Consider the following 25,007-nt stretch of genomic DNA (forward strand, 5'->3'; position numbering starts at 1 on the left):
GCTGAGATATGTGGACTTTTCAAACAGCTGGAATAGAAGCAGGTGTACATACATTTTGACCTACAGAAAATCATCAGTACAGCTGGAAAAAATGAGGGTTGGCAGAAAAACTGTAAAGTTTTTACAGACGAACTGGTAAATGGGGAGCTAGAAAAAGATAAAATGTTGAAAGCGGAAGTCCTGGCGTGCAGAAAGGTCATGACAGTTCCTCCAAGACTGAACGCAGGAAGTACCAAGACTATCATCTTGTTAACAATCATGGTGCAAAATCTGTGTGTGTAGAGATGAGCATGCTGCTCAAACAATGCTAGGCAGTGTAAAATCAAAGCAGTATGGGGATGTTACACAAGAGGAACTGATTGAACTTGAGAGCTGTTGTTCTGAAGAAAAGGGATGCAATTCAACAGCATAATGTGAAAGGCAGATATCCATGGGGCTACTAACATGATTTTTTTTGTTGTATTTCTAAGGTTTGCTTGAGTAGTAGGAATACCACCTTAGAATGACTGTTAGTCACCAGATCACCAGAATGGTAACAGAAAAAAAAAAAAAGAAAAAAGGAGAAAAAAAGAAATTGCAGCTTGAAAAAGCCTAAGAAATAGATTTCTGCAACACTAGAATAATACCAGCACAGGTACAGAGGATTCAAGCGTGGTAATTTCACAACAGTCTGAAGTTCCAATCAGTCCAACAGAGCTAAATCAAACCAGTGCAGAGGATGACTACAAAAAAGTACTATACAAATAATGAATACGAGACGAACCAGAAACTTGTCTCATACCTTTGAAAATGAAATTTGAGAGCCTACATGATCTCTGCTTTAAATAGATAGCACCAAGATGGGAAAGGAACAACGTAAGTATAACGTACCCAAAATAAACACAACATGCCAGACATATATCCCTATGAAGGAAAACCCTACCTTGCCCTTGGTAAAAATCATCCTCAGGAGATCCTCCTGACAAAGCTACCCTTTGGCTAGCTTACCTAGCCAAACTAATTGCCCTGGCAGTTCCCTTTATCAGGTCCTCTTCAAAACCAGGCTATGGGTAAACCACTCACAAAGAAGCCAGTTATGAACGATTAAGATTGAAACGAGAGTAAGATCTGCATCCGGCAAAGCCTGAATGTTTTAGAGAAGCTTTTCTCTAGCAGAAGACAAGGCAGAAAATCCTTTCATATAGTTTCCTGAGTTAATGAAGTTTATTACATGGCTGCCTGCAAGAACAGGAGTTGGTCTTTACTTTGGAGTGTCATCTCAATACTTTTGTGACTACAGATACTTTAACATTTATGGACTAGCTATTTCTAGCTGAACAAAATAAATGAACAAGTAATATTTGACAGTCAAGCTCTATGTCCTTTACACCTTGCAAAGATAAGTAAACAGAACTTAAGACCTGCAAACCCTCCCTTAACTTCAATGGTTCCTCAGAAGAGACACTGCCAGTGGACCCGGAGATAGGAATATACATTCTGTCAGGGCAGATTTATCTCGTACATTTCTCATACCTACCTTTCCCTTCATATCCAGTACGACCAAGAGACACTATTGTTAATTTCTCTTGTGAATTTTCCAATATCCAAGAAAAAAACTGGGAATTTCTTCTTTAATGCCAGGTAGAATATGCAATGCATACAATGGTTTTGCATTTTTTTTTCAAACAAGCATTGATTGCAAAAGGGGAACAGGCAGCAAAACCACTGCTGGCACAGTTCATGACAATTACATGTTCCAAAATGACAGGAAAAATGCAGTATATGAAAACAAACTGATGTCTACCACTGATAGCCCTAGAAGGGGGGCAAAAGAGAACAAAATCTGCGAATTACTGTGGTTTTAGCACTCAGTGTCTTCCGCTATTTTTAGTTGCTGTTAAGAAATACAAATTACTACAAACATCAAGCACAATTAAGACAACTGTCTGCTTTAGCAAGAAGAGCAAACAGCCTGCAACAATGCAAACTAATGATAATAATGATACATGAAAGGAACGGGTTTCATTTTTGCTTCAGTAAACAGTAAGGAAACTCTGAAGGAGTTACTCTGTACACAATATTTGGTCACTAGGAACTTTTAAAAAGGAGCGTCCTTCCAGAAATTTAGCATTTGCCAAAAATATCTGCTCTAAAGACATCATACTGTTCAGAGTCAAAAATCCACATGGAGGAACTACTGACTTAACACCATATAGAAATGGTGGAGGGAAAAGGGGAATACCATCAACAGATAAATACTTGTACCAGGTGGATTGTGAGAAGAAAGCAAGATTCTCCAGTGTGTTCAGGTGCTGTTGACAGCTAACCTTTGTAAAGGTTTCTTTGTCGCTTTTTCGTACTGGTGGTTGGTTGGTTGTGTTTTTGTTTTGTTTTGTTTGTTTACTTTTTACTTTTCACCAAAAAAACAGACTAATACCTGTAGCAGCACCAGGAAAATGCAGTAAAACATAGCAAGAAATACATCAAGACGCAGTCCTGCTCTTAGCACTTGTCACAGCAATGTTGGGTTTCTAGTGCTTAGACATTTCATCATCACGCTGATTTTCTACATTAAGAATCGATGTGCTGAGTGTCCCTTTGAACATGAAGCCAGGCTGCAGGAAACAAGTGCACTTGCTTTCTCAAGTGCCATTGCAAAAGCACAGGAAAACAACACAGGCCTCAATGCTGGAGAAAAAAAACGTTACACTGTAATCATACTCTTCAGAAAAAGCTAGCATGCTGTGGGCACTTCACTTTCAGTCATCATTAAAGTGTTTCACAATGGAACATGTACATTTAGGTGTAAAAGTGTTCTCGAGAGCAAGCCTTAGGAGGAGCAGCTGAGGGAGCTGGGGTTGTTTGGCCTGGAGAAAAGGAGGCTCAGGGAAGACCTCATTGTACTTTACTACTGCCTTAAAGGAGGTTGTAGTGAGGTGGGGGATTGGGCCCTTCTCCCAAGCACCAAGTGATAAGATGAGGGGAAATGGCCTCAGGTTGCACCAGGGGAGGTTCAGGTTGGATATGAGGAGAAATTTCTTCACTGAAAGGGTTGTGCGGCATTGGAACAGGCTGCCCAGGGAAGTGCTTGAGTCACGACCCCTGGAGGACTTCAAGAAACATGGAGATGTGGCACTTAGCAGCAGGGTTTAATGGTGGACTTCAATGCTACGTTAAAGGTTGGGCTAGATGATCTTAGAAGTCTTTTCCAACCTGAATGAGTCCATGTTTCTATGGTTTATTTTTTCTTTAGTTTTGGAAATTGCAAACTGCTGCAAAATGAAGAACGTGGGTAATTTTATGGCATTCTCCAGTACTGGTAACAGGAATATTTAATGCTTTTCCTGCCATCTGACCTTCGCACCATTGGAAATACAATGCCAGCAAAAAAAGCTGTAGCACAGATCTGTCCTGTACAGACATGTCAACAATCAATGCAAAAATCCATCCCTACACCATGCTAAATAGGTCTACATATAAAACCTTTGAAGCTGGATAATTTGTTTCTTATTAAAAAACCTTTGTTTGGGGTCAGCATAGTCCTGTTTACTGCTTCCCTTCGTTATTTTGTGCTAGTGATAAAGCTTTAAAAATAATAACGGAACTAAATCACAAAGTCCAAAAACAGATGGTAACTGTTCCCAAGTTCAGGGAAGTCAAATCAAAGATTTCTCTTAAGGCCAAGTTATAATTGAAAACAACCATTGCTGAAATAATGCCATTTGTGTGATCTTATTTATTGCAAAAGAAGGGTTGTGTGGTTTTATTTTTTTAACGGTTATTCCAAGGCTGTATGTCCAAAAAACATTTTTACTGGATTTTAAAACAAGGAAGTCAAAAACACTGCTGTAAAATGTACACAATAATAAGACAGAGGCACTGATTCAATAGAAAAGGAAAGGGATTTTTTTTTTTTTTTTTTTTTACTATACTGCTGTCTGAAGAGTAACTAAGTTTATAGTATATATTCCAGTATAATTGCTTTAAGAGATTTCTAGTTTGGAGAAAAACATTATTAACAGGTGGAAGGGAAGAAGGGAGGGGAATGAACCAAGACCATATCCACAGAAAATGATGACTTAAATAATCTTCTTTAAATACTGTATCTTAGAAAGAGAAATACTAGCAGGTTGTGTGGGGAGCGACTTTTCTTGTATGAATTCATGGTTGGATAGTCCTTAAATCTACCTTCCTCCTCAATGCAGCTTATTCTTGAATTTTTCCCTTTTTGAATTTCAATCATTTTGGAAAATATGAGTTGAAATAACTAGTTAAGGAAAACAAAGATCAGTGCCGGTATACGGCTATAAATTTGTGAAGAACCACTTGAAGTAATACTAAAGAACTCCCAGTTGACACAGATGGAAGATACTACAAAAGTAAAGAATTTTGGTCAGCGTATAAAGCACAGACTATAAAGCATAGACTCCATCATCTGTATCAACTGTTCTGTTGAACACAATAATAGAGTTGATGAGAATGATCATGATTTCACAGGTATTTATGAAAAAAATCTTGTTATGAATGAGGTCAGAAAAATAACTGAGAAGTAGAAGTCTGTCTTGGGACAGGTACTGTTTAATATCTTTATCAATCACATAGTAGGATCGAGTGCACGCTCAGCAAGTTAGCAGATGACACCAAGCTGAGCAGTGCAGTCACACAACAGAAGGAAGGGATGTGATCCAGAGGGACCTGGACAGGCTGGAGAAGTGGGCCCACATGAACCTAATGAGGTTCAACGAGTCCCAGCACAAGGTGCTGCACCTGGGCCAGGGCAATCCCAGAGAGGAGCACAGACTGGGAGAAGAACTCCTTGAGAGCAGCCCTGCAGAGAAGGACTTGGGGGTTCTGGTGAACGAAAAGCTCGACATGAGCCAGCAGTGGGTGCCTGCAGCCCAGAAGGCCAACTGCGTCCTGGGCTGCATCAACAGAGGGGTGGCCAGCAGGGCAAGGGAGGTGATTGTGCCCCTCTGCTCTGCCCTTGTGAGGCCCCTCCTGGAGTGCTGCGTCCAGGTCTGGGGCCCCCAGCACAAGAGGGATGTGGGGCTGTTAGAGCGGGTCCAGAGAAGGGATACAAAGATGATCAGAGGGCTGGAGCACCTCCTCTGTGAAGAAAGGCTGAGAGCGCTGGGGATGTTCAGCCTACAGAAAAGAAGTCTCTGGGGTGACCTCACTGCAGCCTTTCAATACCTAAAGGGAGCTTATCAAAAGAGATGGAGACCAACTTCTTGCTCGGGCAGATAATGAACGGAAAACGGGGCTTAAACTAAAAGAGAGGAGATTTGGATTAGATATTAGGAGGAAATCTTCTCACCACTCAAGAGGGTGGTGAGGCCCTGGAAGAGGTTGCCCAGAGAAGCTGTGGATGCCCCATCCCTGGAGGTGTTCAAGACCAGTGTTAGATGAGGCCCTTTGCATCCTGATCTAGTGGGTGGCATCCCTGTCTATGGCAGGGGGTTGGAAGTGGGTGATCTTTAAGGTCCCTTCCAGCCCAAGCCATTCTGTGATATAAGTAGGTTTCATATGACCTTATGCATTTGAATAGTCTTTGCATAAATACAAAGCACACACCATGGAATTTGTATAGAAATGTTTACAGAACCAGTAGCTAATTTCCTCCTTACAAAAGAATGATTTTCATGCTCAGGCTTTATTCACTCCCTTTTCTCTGTTACAAAAGCCAGAAGCTCCTTTGCAATACTAGTGCTCTGAAGCAGCTCACTGTAATGGACTCTCTGGAGGCATATAATTTGCTGTCAGAGTAAGAGCTGTCAAAGCACTACTTCCCCAACAGTCTTTTACTTCCTTACTGGAAAGCAGATTGGATTTTCCCTCTCCATTTCCAGACCTTAAAGAACTCCCTCTTTGAAAGAAAGCATAAATCTTTTCCCACAATACAACAGAGCAGAACAACGTATCCTTTATGTGTGGCCCTGTACACCCACGGGCACACACACAAATCAGACTTCTCTACCTCATCTCTAATAGAATCATTTAAGCTGGAAAAGACTTGTCAAGATCGTCAAGTCCAATATAGTACCTTTTCCACATATGAAGGCCACAGAGCAGAATTCTAGAAGACTATACTCAGTACGCGATGAACTTCATTCTTCTAATTCAAATCACTTTCTGGACTCCCTGCTTGTGAATTCCAACTTACACGCTCATAGGAAGAGAGAGAGGATACACATACAAGAGTATGTGGCCAGCACATATACCCTGGACTAAAACAAAAGGAATAGTATTTGAGAGACAAAGGAACTACTTCTGCTGTCTGAGATACACACACAAGCTATATGGCAAACCCACCCAAAATCAACAGAAAGTGCATGTACTGATAAGTAAGAAATGGCAGCAAGTGTGAACATTAAGCGTACTACAAACTCAAAATATACTTTTGATTTTGAGCAAAAAATTGAGAGTAGGAAGGGTAATGAGAAATTGTCATCAAATCTATTATGAATAATTTTACAAGAACGAAATGCAAGATTTCCCTATTTAGCAATTCAGACACAAGACAGTTACTTCTAGTGTCAAGAAAATTCTGTCTTACAAATACAACGCCTTAAGTCACAGTGACCATGTCTAAAACAAAGAATATTAGCCAGACACCATAAATAAGCAGGCATTAACAAACATCCCAAAGACCAAAATTTTGTCACGTGTCCATTATGAGACTCTACCCCAAAGCAAATATCAGTATTATTATAACGTATCTCAACTGAAGAAGTTACTCTTATTTAGAATATTAGAAGTGAAAGCCCTTGCATTAAGTCTTTGCCTATTATCCTGTTTTTCAAACACTTGAAAGCTGTTATAAAACTCAGTTTTCTTAAATTTGTATGTGAAAACAGATAATGAAATTAAGAAGAATGACTTGTTTCAGCATGCCTACAAATAATCTACCAAAAAGAAGAGCAACATAACTGCCTGTAATTATAGTAATCCTGACAGAAATTATGAAAGACAAAGTGCACCCGGAAGACACACTCCTTTTCCTTGGAAATAGAAAAAAAACCAACTCCCTTCTGGTTTAAAAGACGATCTTGTTACAATCTTTTCACATCTACAATGTAATTGCTGCCTAACTACTTTTTATAATTGACTTAATTTCCTATCTTGAGTAGACAGGTGCTGAGAGCTTGTCTAAAATAAGCTAAGAAGACATAAAAGACTGTGTGAGATGTCTGTCACTGGAAGTATGAAAGGAGCAGAATTTCAATGATCCACAAAGCATTTGGTAGACTATATTTACCATCCACAAGATGATCGGCAAAAACAACTATGTGCTCAGCACAGAACTATTTTTAAAGGATGCTACTTGCCAGGATGAGAAGCAGGCTTCTGAGTCCCAAATTTTGGGGGTTTTTCTTCCTCTTTAGAAATACTATGGATATAATATATCCTGGTTTCAGATATATGAAGTAGAAGTAGGTTTCTCATGCATTTACAAGTCCTCCTTCTTGGAAAAAAAAAAAAAACTTGCTAGCATTTACATACTTACAGTATTTTGCAACACTCTCAAGAGTTTATACACATTGTCAGAAAACTAAATCTTCATCCAACTGTGACATTTTTTTTCCACAGTATTTGAAACTCTGCAGGTATGACTCCCCAAACTCTCAAAATATGAGAGATGTGTGGAAGTCTAGGAGATGCAACACCTAACAGACTGTGGATTTGCCCCTAGCTGGGGAAATAAACCAACTGAATGTACATTTGTTAGCAGATGCTACATGAAACTTTAGACAATAAACCAGGCCACTTCCAATATATTAACAGTAAAACATCTGTGCAAGTCTCAGCTTCTTTAGTGCTTCTGTGCTTAAGGCATATCTTGCATTTACACAGTACTGTTTAGCCAGAAAACCATGAGAGACAGACGACACTTTTCAAACTTAAGCTGGCAGAAAAACTGAGATCATTCCACCCACTACAGAAACACAACCATCTGGTCTAACAACGTACATAATTACAAAATAACTGGACAAATGAAGAAGCAAATTATACACCTACTCTAAAATTGTAAGTAGTTATTATATAAATTAAGTTGCTTGTAAAGATAATGCAATTCCCCTCCCATACAGAAGGCATGGAACTCAAAGGGATATTGCCAAAAGAATTATTTTAACTGTTTCCTTTTCATCTTGAACCAGCTGAAATAGAAAATAAAAATAAAAATAAAAATCTTAGTTAGATTCTCATTGTTTTGTGAACTTTTTTTTGCATGTTTTGTGAACAGCATGATTGCTGTTGGCTTTGTAATTTTCACTCAATTTCAACCACAAAAAGACCCATTTCAACTTTTTGGCTTTCATTTAAAAAAAAAGCACAATATAAAGTGTTTGTGTGACACACTTCAGGAAAAGACGGCAGAGCAATGCCTACCTTTTATTGCTCACTGAGAGAAGTAACTATCAGATATAACATGGCTTGTGGCAGGATCTCCCTTCGAAATGGCAATGACCTAACTTTTATGCGAAGATCTTTTCTGGGGCTACACAAGTGTATTTGTTAAGCACTAACTCAGTGGAGAGGCAAAACGTGCCAGCTGCCAAGTCACAAACACCGCTTCACACAGCACCTGCTGCAAAGTGTTCTCTAGAGCTCTTTTCAGTAAGTGACCTGATGCAGTCCCGTAGGGTTTAGGAAATACGACAGGATGACAGAGAAAAGAGGAATGCCTTTACTCTGAGTATGTGTTCGTAATTACCTCAGTCAACCAAACTCTTGAGACAGCTTATTAGTTTTTACGAAGCTACATGTACTCATGGATGCTACCTTTGAGTCACAGCTAGGCAACTTATGAAAATCAATTACCAAATCATTACTGCAACGTCATTTAAAAGAAAATCCACGTCATTGTATACCCTACACAGTACCTTTAGGAAACATGATGTTCTGCCTTTCAATCAAGTCCAAAAACTTTAGATTTACTTTTGAAAATATTGTAATACTATGAATTTCAAAAACTGCATATCTCCAGTTCTTCATCTGCAGTTGGAAGAGAATTGGTTCCACCTAATGGCTGAAAGAGTTACATACGCCCAGAGAGCTTTAAGGTTTCTTACCTATCTATTCCAACCAAACAGGAAGGAAAGGTACTAGCACCAAGCACTGCATTTCATAGTATAATAATAATAATCTAATACAGAAAGTCTGACAGTATAGGGGTGGTGCAAAACTATTCTGAACAATGAGTTAAGGATAATTTTTTTTAATCGTGACATTTTAGTACCATACACATATCTTGCAAAATCCTGAAGCTGACTATCTCCCTACAGTGTGCTTTTTGATCAAATGCCTTTTATGTTTTGTACTCTACTAATTATAGATGAAGACATCTATCTACAGGACTCTTTGTACTTTGGACCCTTGTAGACTTTAGTGATATCTATTCTGCTTTTATAACCATGGTGGAAAAAACTGGCACTGAAAGAGTAACTCACTTAACATCTAACAGGGCTGGGAATTGAACCCCGCTCCCCTAGATACTTAATGTCTAACCCACCAAACTGCCTTTTCCCTGCTGTGTGAAAACAACACTTCAGAAACACTGCGCCCCATTTCTCTCCTCCTTCAACCACTGGACTGTCAACATGTTAAATCCATTAAAGGGAATAATAATGAAGAATAATGAGCACAGAAACAGCCCTTTTGACAGCCCACCACACAATGCTGAGATCAACCATGCTGTTTCACCTGAGTCTTTTGCACCCAACAGGTCCTTTAGTAAATACAACATATAAATGGCAGGACCTACCTGTGATTTGCGTTGTCATTGAAACCATCAGTGAAAAATTCAAAGCTACCATGGAAATATTAACAGAGTAATTGGTGCCTGGCTGCAAATCAAAACAAACTTCTGGAGCCTGCTTGTGTGTGGTAAGGTTGAAGGTCATTTCATGCAAGAATTCCTTCTGATACCAACGCTGGCCTTGCACATGAAACTGAAACCAAACAATCATGGCATGGAAATTGTAATGTGTTAATATATCACTTGCATTCATTCATATCGTACTCTTAATCGGAAGAAACCGCAGAAAAACACATCATTGCATACAGACTGCCAAAACTACTGGCACTGACAGTTATTCTAATTCAAATGCTTCCAAAATTTGACAAGTGCAGTCCCTGTTGTTGATCAGCTCTGACAGTGTGCTAGTTCTTTCACTTGTCCTCCTGATAGTCTGTCTATCCTCTTTTCTCTGAAAACCATAATTTTCCCCAAGTCTTGCTTGCTTCCTAACGTGCAGACTTCCAGTAATGGTGCACTTTCATTGTAGCATATCCTCATGGTGCAAAGCGATGAGCTACGAAAGTAAGCTCACATGCATACATCTCTGGTTTGACTATGAAGAGTAAGTGAAAATCAAGCCATTTTGATCTACGTCAAAATGCCAAGTAACCTCAGGTTTCTGCTGACAAAGATATGGTTCCAGGGAAACTTACAGACCCAGTATTTTTGTTTCAGTTGGATTTTTGGTGCGTTTGTTTTGTTGTTGACATCCAAAATGAATCTGAAGTTATTAACTTAAGGCCTTTCGTGATCATTCTTCTATTAATAAAAACTAAACTGCTTTCTGTGTTTCAGCCATGATTATTTTCCTTTAAATGGATCCCATGCCTTTAGATAATCTCTGAGCACTCTGAGATTTGAGATAACAGCTGGTGGTCAGAGTCCAGGCAGAGGTAGTTCACACAGAAAGGACTTGCTGGGCTAAGGGAAGATTGGAGGCATATCACAAGGCAGAGTGTACTGACTCTGTGGAATTGGAACAGACTTGTCTGGGGCCTGAATGTGAGGAAGCTGAAGGTACAGATAGGGGAGGCAAAAAGTACTGATAGGGAAGGTACAGACAGGTAACAGTACAATAGGGGAAAGAATAAGTAAGAAACAGGAGACTACAAAAGAACATGGTAGAACATTTCTTTTTTGAAGGCTGCTACGAAGCTTATTCCCTGACTTTTTATGAGAGTATTAGAGTGAGGAACAGTGATGGCAACAAGTGCCTCAGAAATTACAGATTATTCACATACATCATTTATATAAAATTGTTTTCTAGAGAGGTAAAATAATTTTTCATTCAAAATATGGATTATCACTTACAGAGTATCTGTCTTCCGTATCAGCTCCCCTTATATTTCTCCGCCATTTCAAGCACGTGTCATTAAAAATTAACACATTATTGAAAGCTTCCTTTACTGTAGAAACAATAAAAAGGGACCAATTATTACAAAGACTTCACCCTCTACAACAAATTGAATTTGAGTAGATGCGAATAAAGGAAGATTTTTATTTTAATTCTATCCTGAAGAGGAGGCAGAACCTCATTTCTTTTCAGATGAATACAGTAAATAAAGCAAGTATTTTTTCCCAAGAAAATGGCTTTTGGGAAAAAAAAAACAAGCATGCTATTTGGAAAATCGAGACAGGATTTATTCGTCTCAGACTGAGGAAGGGTGTAATGACAAACATCCAGTGGTTCGGACCCTCTGATGAAAATAAAGTTACCACAGAACCATTTGTCACAGATGATGCCCTTTAGGAAAAAGCTCTTGAGGAAAAAAATAAAAATAAAAAAAATAATTGTGGATTCCAAAGACGATTATTTCTCACGGACTGTCTCATTAGAATTAGTGTGTCAGAAGGCAAGCCTCAAATTTCCATGACCAAAATATTACAGAACCCTGCAGTTAGAACATGCCTTCTCTACAGTTACTGAAAAACTGCCAGAACACTGCTCATCAGTGCTAAACATAGGAGCATTATCTATAATGCTCACATCACTTAGATCAGTATCACACAGCTCAGGAACAGCGAACTCTCCCACAGAATTGGTTATCAAGGCAAGGAATGGAAAACAGTGAGCACTGTGCCACGGACTGAAGTTCTGGCACGTAGCCAGCAACAGCACCGTATCCTGCTTTAGTCAAAAGCCAAATCCTGAAGAAGCGAGACTGCCAAGCCTTTTTGAAGGGCACTTACGGTCACAGCTTTGTTTGATCACAGATTAAATGACTACAGTGAGGAGAAAGAAAAGCATCTCTCTTGAGAAAAATAGGATGGTGGTAGCAGCTACATTTGTGCAGTGAGCATAAAGAAAGATACAGTCTAGGAAACAGCCTGTTATCTTGTCTGCAGGGCTCCAAACAACTCTGCACCACAGTAAGTTCTGCAAGCACAGCAAACACAAGACAAAACCTACCCTTTGTTTGAACTGCTACTGTAACTGACACGCTGATGTTTGTGGAAGAGATGGTAGTAATATTCACCACGTAGTTACTGCCAGAGTTGAGATCTAAACACACCTTTGGATTATCTTCACTCGTAGTGATGTTAAGTATCACATCCTCTGAGAATGTCTTCTCATCCCATCTTTGGCCAAGTATATGAAACTATTAAAGGATTAACAAGAACAATATTGCGATTGTATGTAGCTCCCCAAAATTCAGAATACTGGTTCAATTAAGCCTTGAGAATCTGGGTAACGCCTGTCTTAGAATATCAGTTCAACTGAAAAAATAGGATTGTGACCAACTGTTCTGGTGCAACAAGATGACTTTGTAGATTAGATCTTTAATTTCTTCTGGTTGTTAAAACAATGAGTTTGTTGTGTTTACTTCTACAACAAATAGAATGGATTTAAAGCATGGACCCTAAAGACATCTCCAACATGAAAAGCAAGCTGTAAGGGAATATTCTTGTGTACAGCATACAACTGGAAACTACATTTGCTCACTACTTCCTCTTCTTTTTTCCAGTTTTTCACCCTTGCTATACAGAGCAGCATTAAGACTGAGTGCCAAGCAACAATAAAAGCCAAGCTTTGCTCTGGTCTTCTCAGTACTGTGAAATAAAACCCTGGTTATTTGTATGAGGTGAAGGGACAGACAAAGCTTATCTAGATGAGCTCAGGGCAGTCCAGTCCAGACTGTGTTCTGAGTTTCATGGCATGTATCTACGTATGCATCATCCTCAGTTTTGACTATTCTGAAGTGTCTTGCTAAGAACTGATTTCAGGCAGAAGCAGGTACACAGACCACATTACAACAGAGATCCACAGTTTGCCAGTTACCACTGGGTACAACGCAAAGCATTGGTTTTGAACCATTAAGATAATTTGGAACTTGTTTTTTCCATCTCACTGGTGCTCAATAAAAGCACTCAAACTAGAACCACATTCGTTTATCACACAGTAGGAGAAAGATGGATTGTTATCCAAAATCATCACCTGACTTCAAAATGCATTTTCCGTATTAACCTCCCCACCCTGGAGATCGTAAGTAATCCCATTTTTATTTTTTCCATATTTGGCCCTCAGCACAAGAAGGACCTGGACCTATTAGAATGAGTCCAGAGGAGGGCCATGAGTGCTGGAGCACCTCTCCTGTGAAGACAGGCTGAGGGAGTTGGGGTTGTTCAGCCTGGGGAAGAAAAGGCTCTGGAGACCTTCCAGTGCCTAAAGGGGGCCTACAGGAAAGATAGGGAAGGCCTCTTTGTCAGGGAGTATAGTGATAGGACAAGGAGTCATGGCTTTAAACCACAAGACAGTAGATTTAGATTAGATGTAAGTAGGAAACTCTTCACTCAGAGGGTGGTGAGGCACTGGCATTGGCTGCCCAGAGAAGCTGTGGCTGCCCCATCCCTAGAGGTGCTCAAGGCCAGGCTGGATGGGGCTTTGGGCAACCTGGTCTGGTGGGAGGTGTCCCTGCCCATGGCAGGGGGTTGGAATTAGGTGGGCTTTAAGGTCCCTTCCAACCCAAACCAGTCTATGATTCTATATTTGGACATGCTCAGAAAAAATAATCTGCCTCTGGGCTGTTGTTATTCCCAAAACATCGGAAATCTTCTAGCATTGTTTTCGGTTTCAATAATTGAACAATTTTTTCTAAGAATGTATATCTTCACTTTTATTCTTACTTTTACAGATGACAAAAATAGTAATTATAAAGGTTGCTTTCAACTTCTAAGAAAAACAGTTCTAAAAATGTTGAAATATAAGGTGGTTGAATTTCTTGAGCAAGGCACAGTGTATATATGTACGTTGCATCTCTAAAACAAGTTACATCCGGTATCTACAAGTGATAGGCTATTTACTTGAAATGTTTGCCTCACAGATAGGGACAGAGACCACGTTGTGCAATGTTTTCTATGTCAATGTGACCTCCAGCTCTACAACGGAATTTCACTAAAACACAAACTTGTGCTGAAATGCTTCTTACAGTTTCAAGGAAATATTTAGATACTTCAGTTGTTGGAATCAGTTCCCAACAGCTTTTGAGTCTTTCAAGTAACACTGGGACAAGTATACGTTTCTTTCCTAACCCAGTCACCTTTAGGGTTCTGGGAGGTGCACTGGAAGAGTGAGCCAAGAACTTACAATACAAACCAAACCCATAGAACTGACTTCCACTAATGACTCACCAAAATTAACCAGGACAAAACTACTCCCAGTCTCAAATACTGCCCCCCACTTACTGTGTAAGTTTCCTGCATTCCTCGTCTTCCAGTTTTTCTTTGCCATTTCATGCAAGTTTCATTGAATATGGACAAATTACTGAACAATTCCTCCTCTGTGACCAAAACACAAACACAGAACAAAAACAGTGATTATTTCTCAAGCAAATTTTAATATATTTGGAGCAACAGTTTATTTATTCCTTTTCCCTGTTTCTTTCACAAAGGATAAATAAAACCAAGTAGGCGGGAGTTCTGTAGCAAGTCTTCCCTTAACTACTGTGGCTCCTAAAATTAAAATACAATGCTAAGTGAAGAAATATATTCTGAGCTAATGACTGCAAGGTGCTTAGACACAGAGCCAACATTACATGAGGTAACATGAAAAAGAAAACCAAAAGACTTTGCTGGGTTTGCATTTTAATGTAGAACAATTTTAATCCTAGCAGCTTTATAGATCTTGAAGAGGATGTTAAAACTGAATTACAGTATCCTGAAAGCAAAGGAATAAGCTCATTCACTCCAGCAGACCTCTGATATGTTTCTGCATATCAAAGTACGTGTATACAACATCACTGCTTCTTACAAAAGGATCTTCATTACATACTGTACTAAAGACCTTGTTCTTTCATTCTGGGCAACCAATCCAGAAGAAAGAGATTTTGCTCAGCTTTATATGTTCCTCCCAGTCATAGTAAACTAGACTTGTACCATGTACATGTATTCCTGTATGCCTGGCCAAAGTCTTTCATTAAAGTGTGCTCATGACTGTATTGCAACCCTAAAAACGATGAGCAACGCCCCAGTTCCACTACTGCTGCCACTTGTTCTATACTCTCCTTGAATTTCGGTGCCAGCATCTTGACCCCGTGAGATGCAACAGTCTGCCTTTTTAAGAATAAGCTGCTCACAACCAAACTTGAAGGCTTTGTAGACCATTTAATTTCATGGATGAGAAGTCATGTTAAACTGCAGACAAAAACTCAAACTGCTTTGAAAAATCTGTCCATAAGAAGAAGAGACTACCAATAAGCCATCTAAGAACAAAACAAAACAGATCACTCCTCTGAATACAACAACCTGCATAAAAGCATTTTAGGAAACCTGTGCTAGACTGGAAAAGAGTTTTTTTTTTAGCTGAACAAACATTTTAGTTCGTTGTTTGGGCTTCTGTTTTAAAAAGCTGTCTACATTTTTTCTTGTCTTATAATAAATAAAATTAAATGACACAGCCACATTAAAATTTTTCACACCAGATATTAGATTAAAGGAATGAAACCCACAGAACTAAGCATGCAGTGACTATAGTTGTAATAACCAGCAACAGAATCCTCAACATACCTGTGTTAACTTACAAACTATTTTGAGATTTGGTTTGTGTCTTAGAGAAAAAACACAGCCAGAAAGATCTACTCATCCATTCTTTTTTTAGGCAGCTCTCTCACTGCTGTCATCAGACACGGAGCAGTTGCCTTCACATGACAAGATAATCAAATATCCTCTCAGAGCTAAGAACGGAGCTCCTTCTGGTCACAATTTAGATTGACAGCAAAGGTATTTGCTCCTCTCCTTGCCTTTGCTGTCCTTCAGATATGCCATTACTTTGTCCTGCTGCTGTATTTTCTTATCATATTCACCACATGACCAAGGTCATACAAATCCAAGCTCATACAGATATTAAGCTAAAAAGCCCTTACTAGCCACTGAAAATATGAAGGGAATTTATATAACAGCCTTGGTTGATACTTTGGAAACATTCACACAGAAGTTGATGTAACGCTCTGGACTAAAGGCAGGCACAGCTCAGGGACCCCGTCCTCTGTAAGTACACTTCATTACCATTTCATAATTGTGTTTTCATAAACGTCCCTCTTCTGCAGAACAGAAGAAAAAGGATCTGCATGCCCTCTCAAACAACTTTCTGTGCAGGTGGCTGTGTGATTCATTGCATTTAAATGCTTACTCCTATTATTTGTTTCGCAGCAATGACTAGAAACTCCACAGTATTAAGACAGTTGTACCAACACAGAACAAAAGAATACGTTCAGTTATTGTATTCTTTAAATCAGACACATTTTCATTAAAAGACTGGATGGCAACAATGCCTCATTAGAGAGCAGCCAGAGGGAAAATATTTACATATACATTAAATTTGAATTAAAATGCCAAACAAGTAAAAAAAAAATTAATCTCTGAGATCTCTCAGCAAGAAAATCAAGCACTTGATTCACGAGTTTATAAAAAATTCTGTAAAAAAAAAAAAATAAACAGCCAAACAACGAAAAAGTGACTATGCTAGGTATTCAGGCATAAACACACCTTATACAATGGCCTTCTTGGAAGGGAGTACACAGAGTCATTAGCGTTTTGTTCTGTAATGACATCTATTGGTTCTGCCATGCTTTCTGCACTTTCCAAAGGAGAAAGTCACCATACATTTACCATACATCCCCAGCATAGATGGCAGACTTATCCCCAAAAGTTCACGCTCTGAATGGGTAGGAGTGAGAGATTATGAAACGCTGTAACATGCACAGAAAGCCCAGCACAAAAAAGTCCTGGGCCTCCTGAAGAGGCTGACCTTCCTCCGTTACTCTGATTACAAGCTCTTAGGTTGGATTATCAGATACACAACTATGGCTTGATTAAACTTTAATCCTGGTAAAATAAACACAGTATTTAGTAACAGCACAAAGGTATTTATAAAAATTATTCCCTCACCTAGAGAGAAACAGGTTTTCAGGCTGTCTTGTTCTCCTATGACATCTAAGAGTGCCAGAGCCTCCCAGAGTTTGGAACTCCCCCCGTGTGAAAAGCACTATACATGCCTAGACTCTGTGAGATGTCTTAGCAGACAATGGCATCCTCGTCTTCAGCATATCCCACTTTAACCCACCTCTTTCACTCAGACTCACAAATGAGATGGGAGAATGAAGAGTCTCAATTTTGCCGTGCTTCAGCACTAAGAAATTTCAACTTGCGATTAACCAAGAAGGCCGCTGGATGCCACTGTTGCTCAACTGACCTTCAGGTTACCTTCACAACCTCCATCCCATCCCGAGGGAAAGAGTCCTAAAAGCAGCATGCAAATGGCTGGGGATCAGAGCAGCAGGGTGGGAAAAGATCCTGGATGAGACACTGAAAGACAAATTTGGGAGAGGGCTGAGACACAAATAACACCTGGCTGTCAGCTTCCAGGCAAGGCAGGTGCTGGTAAACAGAACACAAATGGGAAAACATAAAAAGCAAGCAACAAAGTGATTTGTCAGCACAGTGAGCACTTGAGGGGGAGAAATCATGCTAGGAAGACAACAGAAACTAACTCTAAGAAGAAAAGAAGATTAATGTCTTCTTTGCTCCATTCTTAAAAGTCCTGCTAGGAAAAAGGGCCTCTTTCTGTGCTTGAGTGCATGGAAAAATGTTCATATTAGTTACAGACAGTGCATAAACACCTGCACTGTTGTGCTGTCCCGCCTTTGCTCTGTGCTGTATGGATCAACCCTAATCCTCAGCTTTTACAAGTTCAGGTGCCAGTACTCAGTACTATTATTTGCTGAATCAGAATAAAAAATAACACTCAGACGACTGTATGTCCAAACAAACAGTCATTAAAAGCACACAACTTCTTTCACATACACCATTCATTCGTCCTCAGCTGAAAGAGCACTTGACTGCCATTGACCTGAGTTTGAGAAACGTTTTGCCAGTAAAGTATTCCTCAACTTGCATGAAAAGATGCTATTTAACAGAAAGCAGACAGAACCAGCTCTCATCTGTCATCTCATCTTTAGCAAGTAGCTAAAAGAACATCCACACAGGCGAATTCATGTACAGAGCTTTTCCCACCCATCCTTGCACATACACACAATTTAGAGGAAAGAAAAAAAATGTTGTCTTTTTTTGTATGTTTTGTGTTTTCAATCCTGTAAAAGCTGTGAATAATGCTGCAAATGCCATCTGCTACCAACATGCAGTACACATATGTTCAGGCACAGAAATGAAATGTCTGCAAGTGTATTTCAAAGGGAACTTCTACTCAGACTGTTTCAAGGCACCTGTTCCATGGCATACAGGCAAACTCATCTTGCACAGTACTGTTTGCAGGCATTTTTACAATTTATTTTACAAAGAGGTATCTTCAGTGTTTGTACGTTTTAGGATAGTGTATTTTTTAAAGATGTTTTGTCATTTTTGGTAACACACTTGCTTCCAGTTTATTTAGCATTGAAAACTTCAGCAGGTTTCCACCTTCTGCCCCTAAGTTTACATAGAGGAAACTCTCAAAAAAAAACAGCAAAGCTACAGGCATGGACAGTCATTTAGGAAGAAGCAGACAGATAGCTAATGATTTACTACTTCCTTCACCTAAAAATGTTACCAGGAGACAATAAGGAGTACAGCAATTGAACCAGATTGACAAAAATGTAAAGATATAACTGTAAGCATACATAAAGGAAAACTGTATCAGCCAACCATGACAGATTAGATGGGATTACCTGGACTGGAACTAGAAATGCACATGATTTACTCCCCAGGTGAAAGAGGTTCTGGGGACTGCTATTTGCCATCGCAAACTGAGTAATAGTTAATTTGGTTTCAAACAAACAAAAAGACTAAATAGCCCTACTGAGCAAAAAGCTACTCTTTTCTTTTTCTTTTTTTTTTTTTTTTTTTTAACATCACTGGGTTCCATCGCTTTGTTCTAAGGGGCAGCACCTACTGAGACACAGATTCCACATGTGCTTTTTCCAGGCAATTGAAAAAATTATCAGATTACCATATATCTGGATTTAACATATCAAATTAGCCCTTTACAGCAAATCAGGCCAATCAGATCCTTTTCACTGATGGCTACAATTATCCCAATTGTTTGATGGGGTCCTTATTCCTACTGGGTTTTGAATCAATGCCCACAGATGTGAGTGACACCTTTTCTATTAAGCTTGCAACTGTTGACATGAATTATTTACACGTGGCTGGGAATAGAAATTAGTAGGAGAGCGATCATTAACCCATTCACTGATGCATGGAAATTACTGACACTGCCACCACAGAAACATCCCAGCTATTTTTCTGTATCATCCCTATATTGTACAATTGAAAATGTAAAACCTGACATCCAGCTAGACAGGAAAATAGCCATTGCGATTAAGGACAAAGCACAGGAGAAAAAGGGAAATTGAAAGCAAATAAAAAACAACTCTGATTAAAAAAGACAGTAAGTAGGCCCTCTCAGTTGCATGAAAATTATCTTTGTTTTGGGTCTGCAGTTAAATTACAGCTGAAAAGATGGTCCTACCCTGTTTATTCCAGATTCAGATTAAGATTTTTTTCAAGACTTTTTTTTACAACATAAAAATATTCATTTCCTCTTTTGCAACGTTTTAAAGTGCACAGTATGGACAATCTCTTGTGCCTTCTCTGAACTGATTCATCAAACTGCTCCTCCTTCTAAGCCTTCAGAACTCAGAAGAAGCATTTATAAGAAATCTGCACGTATGTAGCAAGTATCCACCATCCCTTAGGATCTTCAGTGTTGGCATACAACACACATTTACTAGGATGTGGCTCAAAAACAACAGTTACTCCCTAGATGCTTTTAAGATATTTATTATTATTGTAATATTCAAGTTCCACATTATTATCTAAACACAGTCACCAGAGGTGAAGACAGGCAGCTAAACTCTGTTCGTAAATGGGGAGCCACAATACAGAGAAATGAAACAGAAAATTAACCTTCGGTGAAAGAGAAAGTTGATATTGCATTGAGTAAGAAGCACTGTAAAAAAGAGCATGCACGTACAGTTATGACACTGAAGAAGTTCCATTATCAGGATCAGATGCAGTGGGTACGGGCATAGAGAACAGGGGAAACTCCTATCTGAGTTCCAGGATCACAACATGTTGGGACTGAATCATCTCATCCTCTGTGCATCAGAATCCTACAAACTGCTGACAGCCTTTACTGCTTAACACTACTTTGGAGGGCAACTCACAACTGATCAGTGAGAAACCTGTGCTGTCAGACTTAGCATCACAGTGACACAGAGGTCACATTTCCCTCATGACTACCAGAAGCTGTTTCTTACTGCCAGAGTTTTGAATGCTTCACCAGTAACGTGCATCACCTTCCCACACCGGTCAATTCACTCATTTTACATACCCATGTACTTTTCCCACACGTGTACTGCAGTTGCTTCTATTGCAAGGACTGTATTTCACTTAACGTATCCAAGAAGTTTTAGTAAATGCATTTCTAAAAATGCAGTGAACAGGGTTCCTGGAAACATATTTAAATATTGAGAAGCTATTCTTTAAAGCAAACTTGTATTTTCTTTTCTTTGGATAAAAATAATGAAATTGGGTAAACCGTATTCCTTTCTTAGGCACTATATTGTCCCTACCCACATCAATAGATGCTAAACACAGCACTGAATAGTAACTACCTCCACAGAAAACAGACAGAGAGAAGGAGTTTTCTGGGATCAGAATAATGAGGAGCAACTAACCCAATATATGTGGTCAAACATTTGCATAAAAGCTCACTAAAAGACAGAAACAATTCATTCTACACTTGCATTTCAGATAACCCTCTGTTTCCTCTCCCTGCCCGTCACAGATACCCTTACAGACTTGTTAATAACATATACTGCATTTGCAAGTGAAGATTTAGGAGCAAGCATCTCAGATATATAACCAAGGCACAAATTTTTTCGGGCCTTCTCACAGCTATGATGAATATACCCAACAATAAAAAACAGAGTGGGAAGGTTTCATTTTATATATTTCCCTTTTATAAAATATGCAACTGTAAATAAATGTTACCTTGTGTAACATTTCCTGCACATACCCAGAACAACCTCTGCAGGTAATACAAATATTACTATCAAAAAAGCTCAGCTTTGACAATTTCTTCTCTGAAATTCGCAAGGTGAAAATGAAGCTTCTTGTTTTAGACTATCTTTTATTCCACTGCTGCATGCTCTTGTGCATTATAGCCAAAGCCTTTCTGTTACACAGACAGAATCATTATTCTTACAAGAGTATCTTATTTTCACTCTAAAAAAAATTTCCCAGATTTACCAAGGAATTTTCTGCTACAAAAAATACAAAAAAAAAAAAAGTGAAACCATGCATTCCTGCTCTACAGAGGAAAACAGCAATTTTATTTCATTTGAAAGACACTTGTTACTGTTAATAAGTGTTAAAAACATAGTAGTTTAAGAAGTTAGAGACTTCTGTACTAATTTTTGTACTAATTTCTTATTTATGATTTTTTCAAATATGTCTGGACTAGTTAAGCCATTTCTTTAAGGTGTTTCCATTCTACTTGTCCATAGCTATGACCTTCTTTTGCTGTCTGATCCAACAGCTAGAGCTGGAATTCACCCTTCTGCCTCTCACAAAGACCCTGCTGAAATCCACAGTAAACCTCTGAGTGCAGCCTGCAGGTTCTGACCCTTCAAAGCTTTACAGTGCTCGATGCATTCAGAAAGGAGAGCAACGCAAATGAAGTATGGATCATGACTTCTAACACCAGCAATTCCATTTTTATTAGGGCACTATAACAAGTGAGAGACCTGTTTGTCTGTGCGCACATTTTAAGTGATGTCTCATGGTTTACATTCGCAGTGAGTATCCAAGACATCAAGTGAGGCGAGAGAGGCCACGCTCTGTGTAAAGGTTTGGTCTGTGAAGTGGTAGCAGACAAAGCGGTCAAAGGGACACTTCCAGTCCCTCTGGAAAACATACAGATGCTACAAAACTACAGGAGCATTACCATCTGCAGAAGACAGCAATGCTACTTAAAATCAAGAGATGGACAGTCATCAAGATACCTCTTTTACGCAGAACAATATTGAGGAGCACAGCTACCACAGTCCAAGACATCTGCTAATTCCTAGCTATTATTAAAATGTCATTACATCCTGTTTTCAAGCCCACAGTATGACAACACCTTCCTCACAGAACTCCCTTCTCAGGATTTGTTCTTTTGTAAGACAATCCTCCTGGACTGAAATTCAGAGAAGCCTGAGATCTAGGCTGGAAAGGTCCCCAAACAAACTCCAAACAAATTTTACTCTGAGTATCAGGAGAGAAGAAAAGAAAGGAATTTTCAAGTCCATTGCCCCTACTATAAGATTGACCACAACAAGAGTATCAGGCCCAGAAGAGAGTGTTATTAAATGCCGCCTTCTTGACCGATGATGTTCCACTGTCTTTTAGAGGATAATGTTCTCAGTGCTGGAAACAAACTCCACTTGCATTAGTCCCTTTCTGTTTGAAATAAAAAGCAAGGCAGATACAGCATGATCTAGCCATGACATCCCCTAGAAATCACTGCATGGTTACCATTCTCTTCCTTGCCTTTTCTGTCTGAAAGTACTATCATATTCTCTACATTGCAGATTAAAAAGGCATTTCTTGCTTTCCATCTACCCTACCTTCAGAACAGGAATTAGAAACTATTTAAATAGTCCACCCCTAGAAAAATTTCCTACAGTAATATTTACCTTTGCATACATAAGTAATATTCTCCCACTCTTGATCCATTGTGCATTCTGAAAAATTCCTGTCTCCATCGAAATAATATCCTTCTTTACACTGATAGTACACTCTGCTCCACAGAGTGGTAGAGTTATCCCAGATGATTTCTGTGTGTGGAATCAGCAAAGGTCTGCCGCAGTCTATTTCTGGAACAGAAAAAACATTATAACAAAACGTGAAAATGGAAACAAGGACGGCCTGTCAAAGAATTGAAGGAGATGTGAATAGTCCCAGCAAACACCACTTCACATTTTTTTAATTCCTAATGACTTCTGGAAGTCAGGTCAGTGTTTCAGAACCTGGAATTTCATGACTTGAGAATTTTTAAAAAGGTGGAGCATTTATCCTTCAAGATTAATAGTAAAATAAAACAGCATACTGTTTTGAAATGGAGAACAAGGATCTCTAAGCAAATTTTTAGAAATGGAGCTATCTTCCCACAACAATACTCCACCACGTTATTTATTTCTTTATTTTTCCAATCATTAGTAACAATAGAGCTGAAAAATGGTAAGTGGTCCAAGGAGCGACATGGAAGAACAGCATCAAGAGGCTTATGTCCCCTTGCCAGTGGATTTAACTCAAGCTTTGAAAAAAGAAGAGGCTGCTACAGACAAGCAGAAACAGCACTTCTGGGGGAAGATCTGATGGATTGTTCAGACCTCTGGAGAGGTAACTGAAAAGATATGGTAATCTGCTTCAAAATTAGTTCATTTACTTGACTGTCTTCAGGGAACTACAAGAATAAAAAAAAATATCAAATCAATGGAAGAATATTATTTGGGGTTAAAATTCACTCTCTAATTAATAAGGAACCTTAAACCCTAGTTCTGCATTGCTTCATTTATGAAAAGTAAACAATATAAGAATTAAAATCTTATCTTCACTAAAGCTTAAACACCAAAAACAAAACTTTTAAACCTCTTCAATAAATGATCTTAAGTGATTCTGAAATTCTACTTGAGAAAAAAGGAAAATAAAGTAAAAAATGAAGACGGTAGAGTAAAAGTTAATTGTATATATTGCAATGTGGAATACATCTATCATAATGACTATGTATCTTTCCATATGCCAATGTGTATGAATGTGTGTATCAATTACAAAATATCAGAAAAAGCTTTAGAATAACTAATTTACATGTATAGAATGTTTAACATATATAAGAACAGTATGTGATGAGATGCAAAAATTACTGCTCTTTAAATACAGCTCTCTGCCTACAGCTATCCAGTAATCATACTGAAAAGCAGAAATGTGGAAGTACATATATGTGTAACACACACAACCTTTTATTTAAAGCGGTAACCCTAAACAAGAATATTAAGAAGATTTTAATAGTGGAGAGTGGCTGAAACACCATTAAAAAAAAAAAAGACTACATTTGATTGCAATGAACAGAAGACTTGGCCTCACGGGACTGAGCTGATGAGACATTAATTGTCCTGCAAATGGAATGCTGAAGTTGTGTCAGTGTAAAAACTGACTAAAGACTGTACTTAACCTCAGGTCACATAAGTCATTAATATTAGCTCAATAGTAACCATACACTAGAAATTTTGCTGGGTAAAGCACTTTTTCTTTTAATGTTACTTTCGGTTTCTTTCTTAACAAGGAACTTGTTAGGCTACATTCTTCCAAATTACAAAAACAGAAGGGATTTATGAGTTATGTCAAGTAACAACAGCATGGTTCAGCAATCTTAGTTAGCAACTTGAAGATGTACTGGAATTTTAAGGAAAGGCTAACTACTAATAATGATTCAATTTCTGAGTAGTGGCTTTAACCACAGAACAGATACTAAGCTAGGAAATAGCAGCAGTTTTGGCTGAATTTTCATCTCGTGGAAATCCCAATGTCTAACATGCAAAAAATACTGAAAATGTACCTCTTGTCCTTAGAATGTTAATTTTTAAGAATTACTGCAACTTCATTAACAACACAGATTAAAAACTGCTTAAAATATGGCTGTTGTTTTGTGATTGTACTTCATATGCCAGAAGACCATACAAACCAAATT

At 38.7% G+C, this 25,007-nt stretch overlaps 1 protein-coding gene across 2 annotated transcripts in view; it reads right to left on the reverse strand.

Moving 5' to 3' along the window:
* The window catches only part of SUSD1 (sushi domain containing 1), a 48,337-nt gene that overhangs the window by 14,875 nt on the left and 8,455 nt on the right, over positions 1 to 25,007 (reverse strand). For both annotated transcript variants that reach the window (XR_005815249.1, XM_040541084.1), the window contains exons 7-11: positions 22,957 to 23,136; positions 14,465 to 14,559; positions 12,192 to 12,381; positions 11,093 to 11,187; positions 9,746 to 9,932 (exon numbers count right to left, since the gene is read on the reverse strand). Coding sequence is in view for 1 of the 2 variants with exons in the window: in XM_040541084.1 (XP_040397018.1) it covers positions 9,746 to 9,932; positions 11,093 to 11,187; positions 12,192 to 12,381; positions 14,465 to 14,559; positions 22,957 to 23,136 (747 nt within the window). In the remaining variant the exon portion in view is untranslated. The remainder of the gene's footprint in view (positions 1 to 9,745; positions 9,933 to 11,092; positions 11,188 to 12,191; positions 12,382 to 14,464; positions 14,560 to 22,956; positions 23,137 to 25,007) is intronic.

Source organism: Cygnus olor, chromosome Z, assembly GCF_009769625.2.
Source record: "Cygnus olor isolate bCygOlo1 chromosome Z, bCygOlo1.pri.v2, whole genome shotgun sequence".
Taxonomy (NCBI): domain Eukaryota; kingdom Metazoa; phylum Chordata; class Aves; order Anseriformes; family Anatidae; genus Cygnus; species Cygnus olor.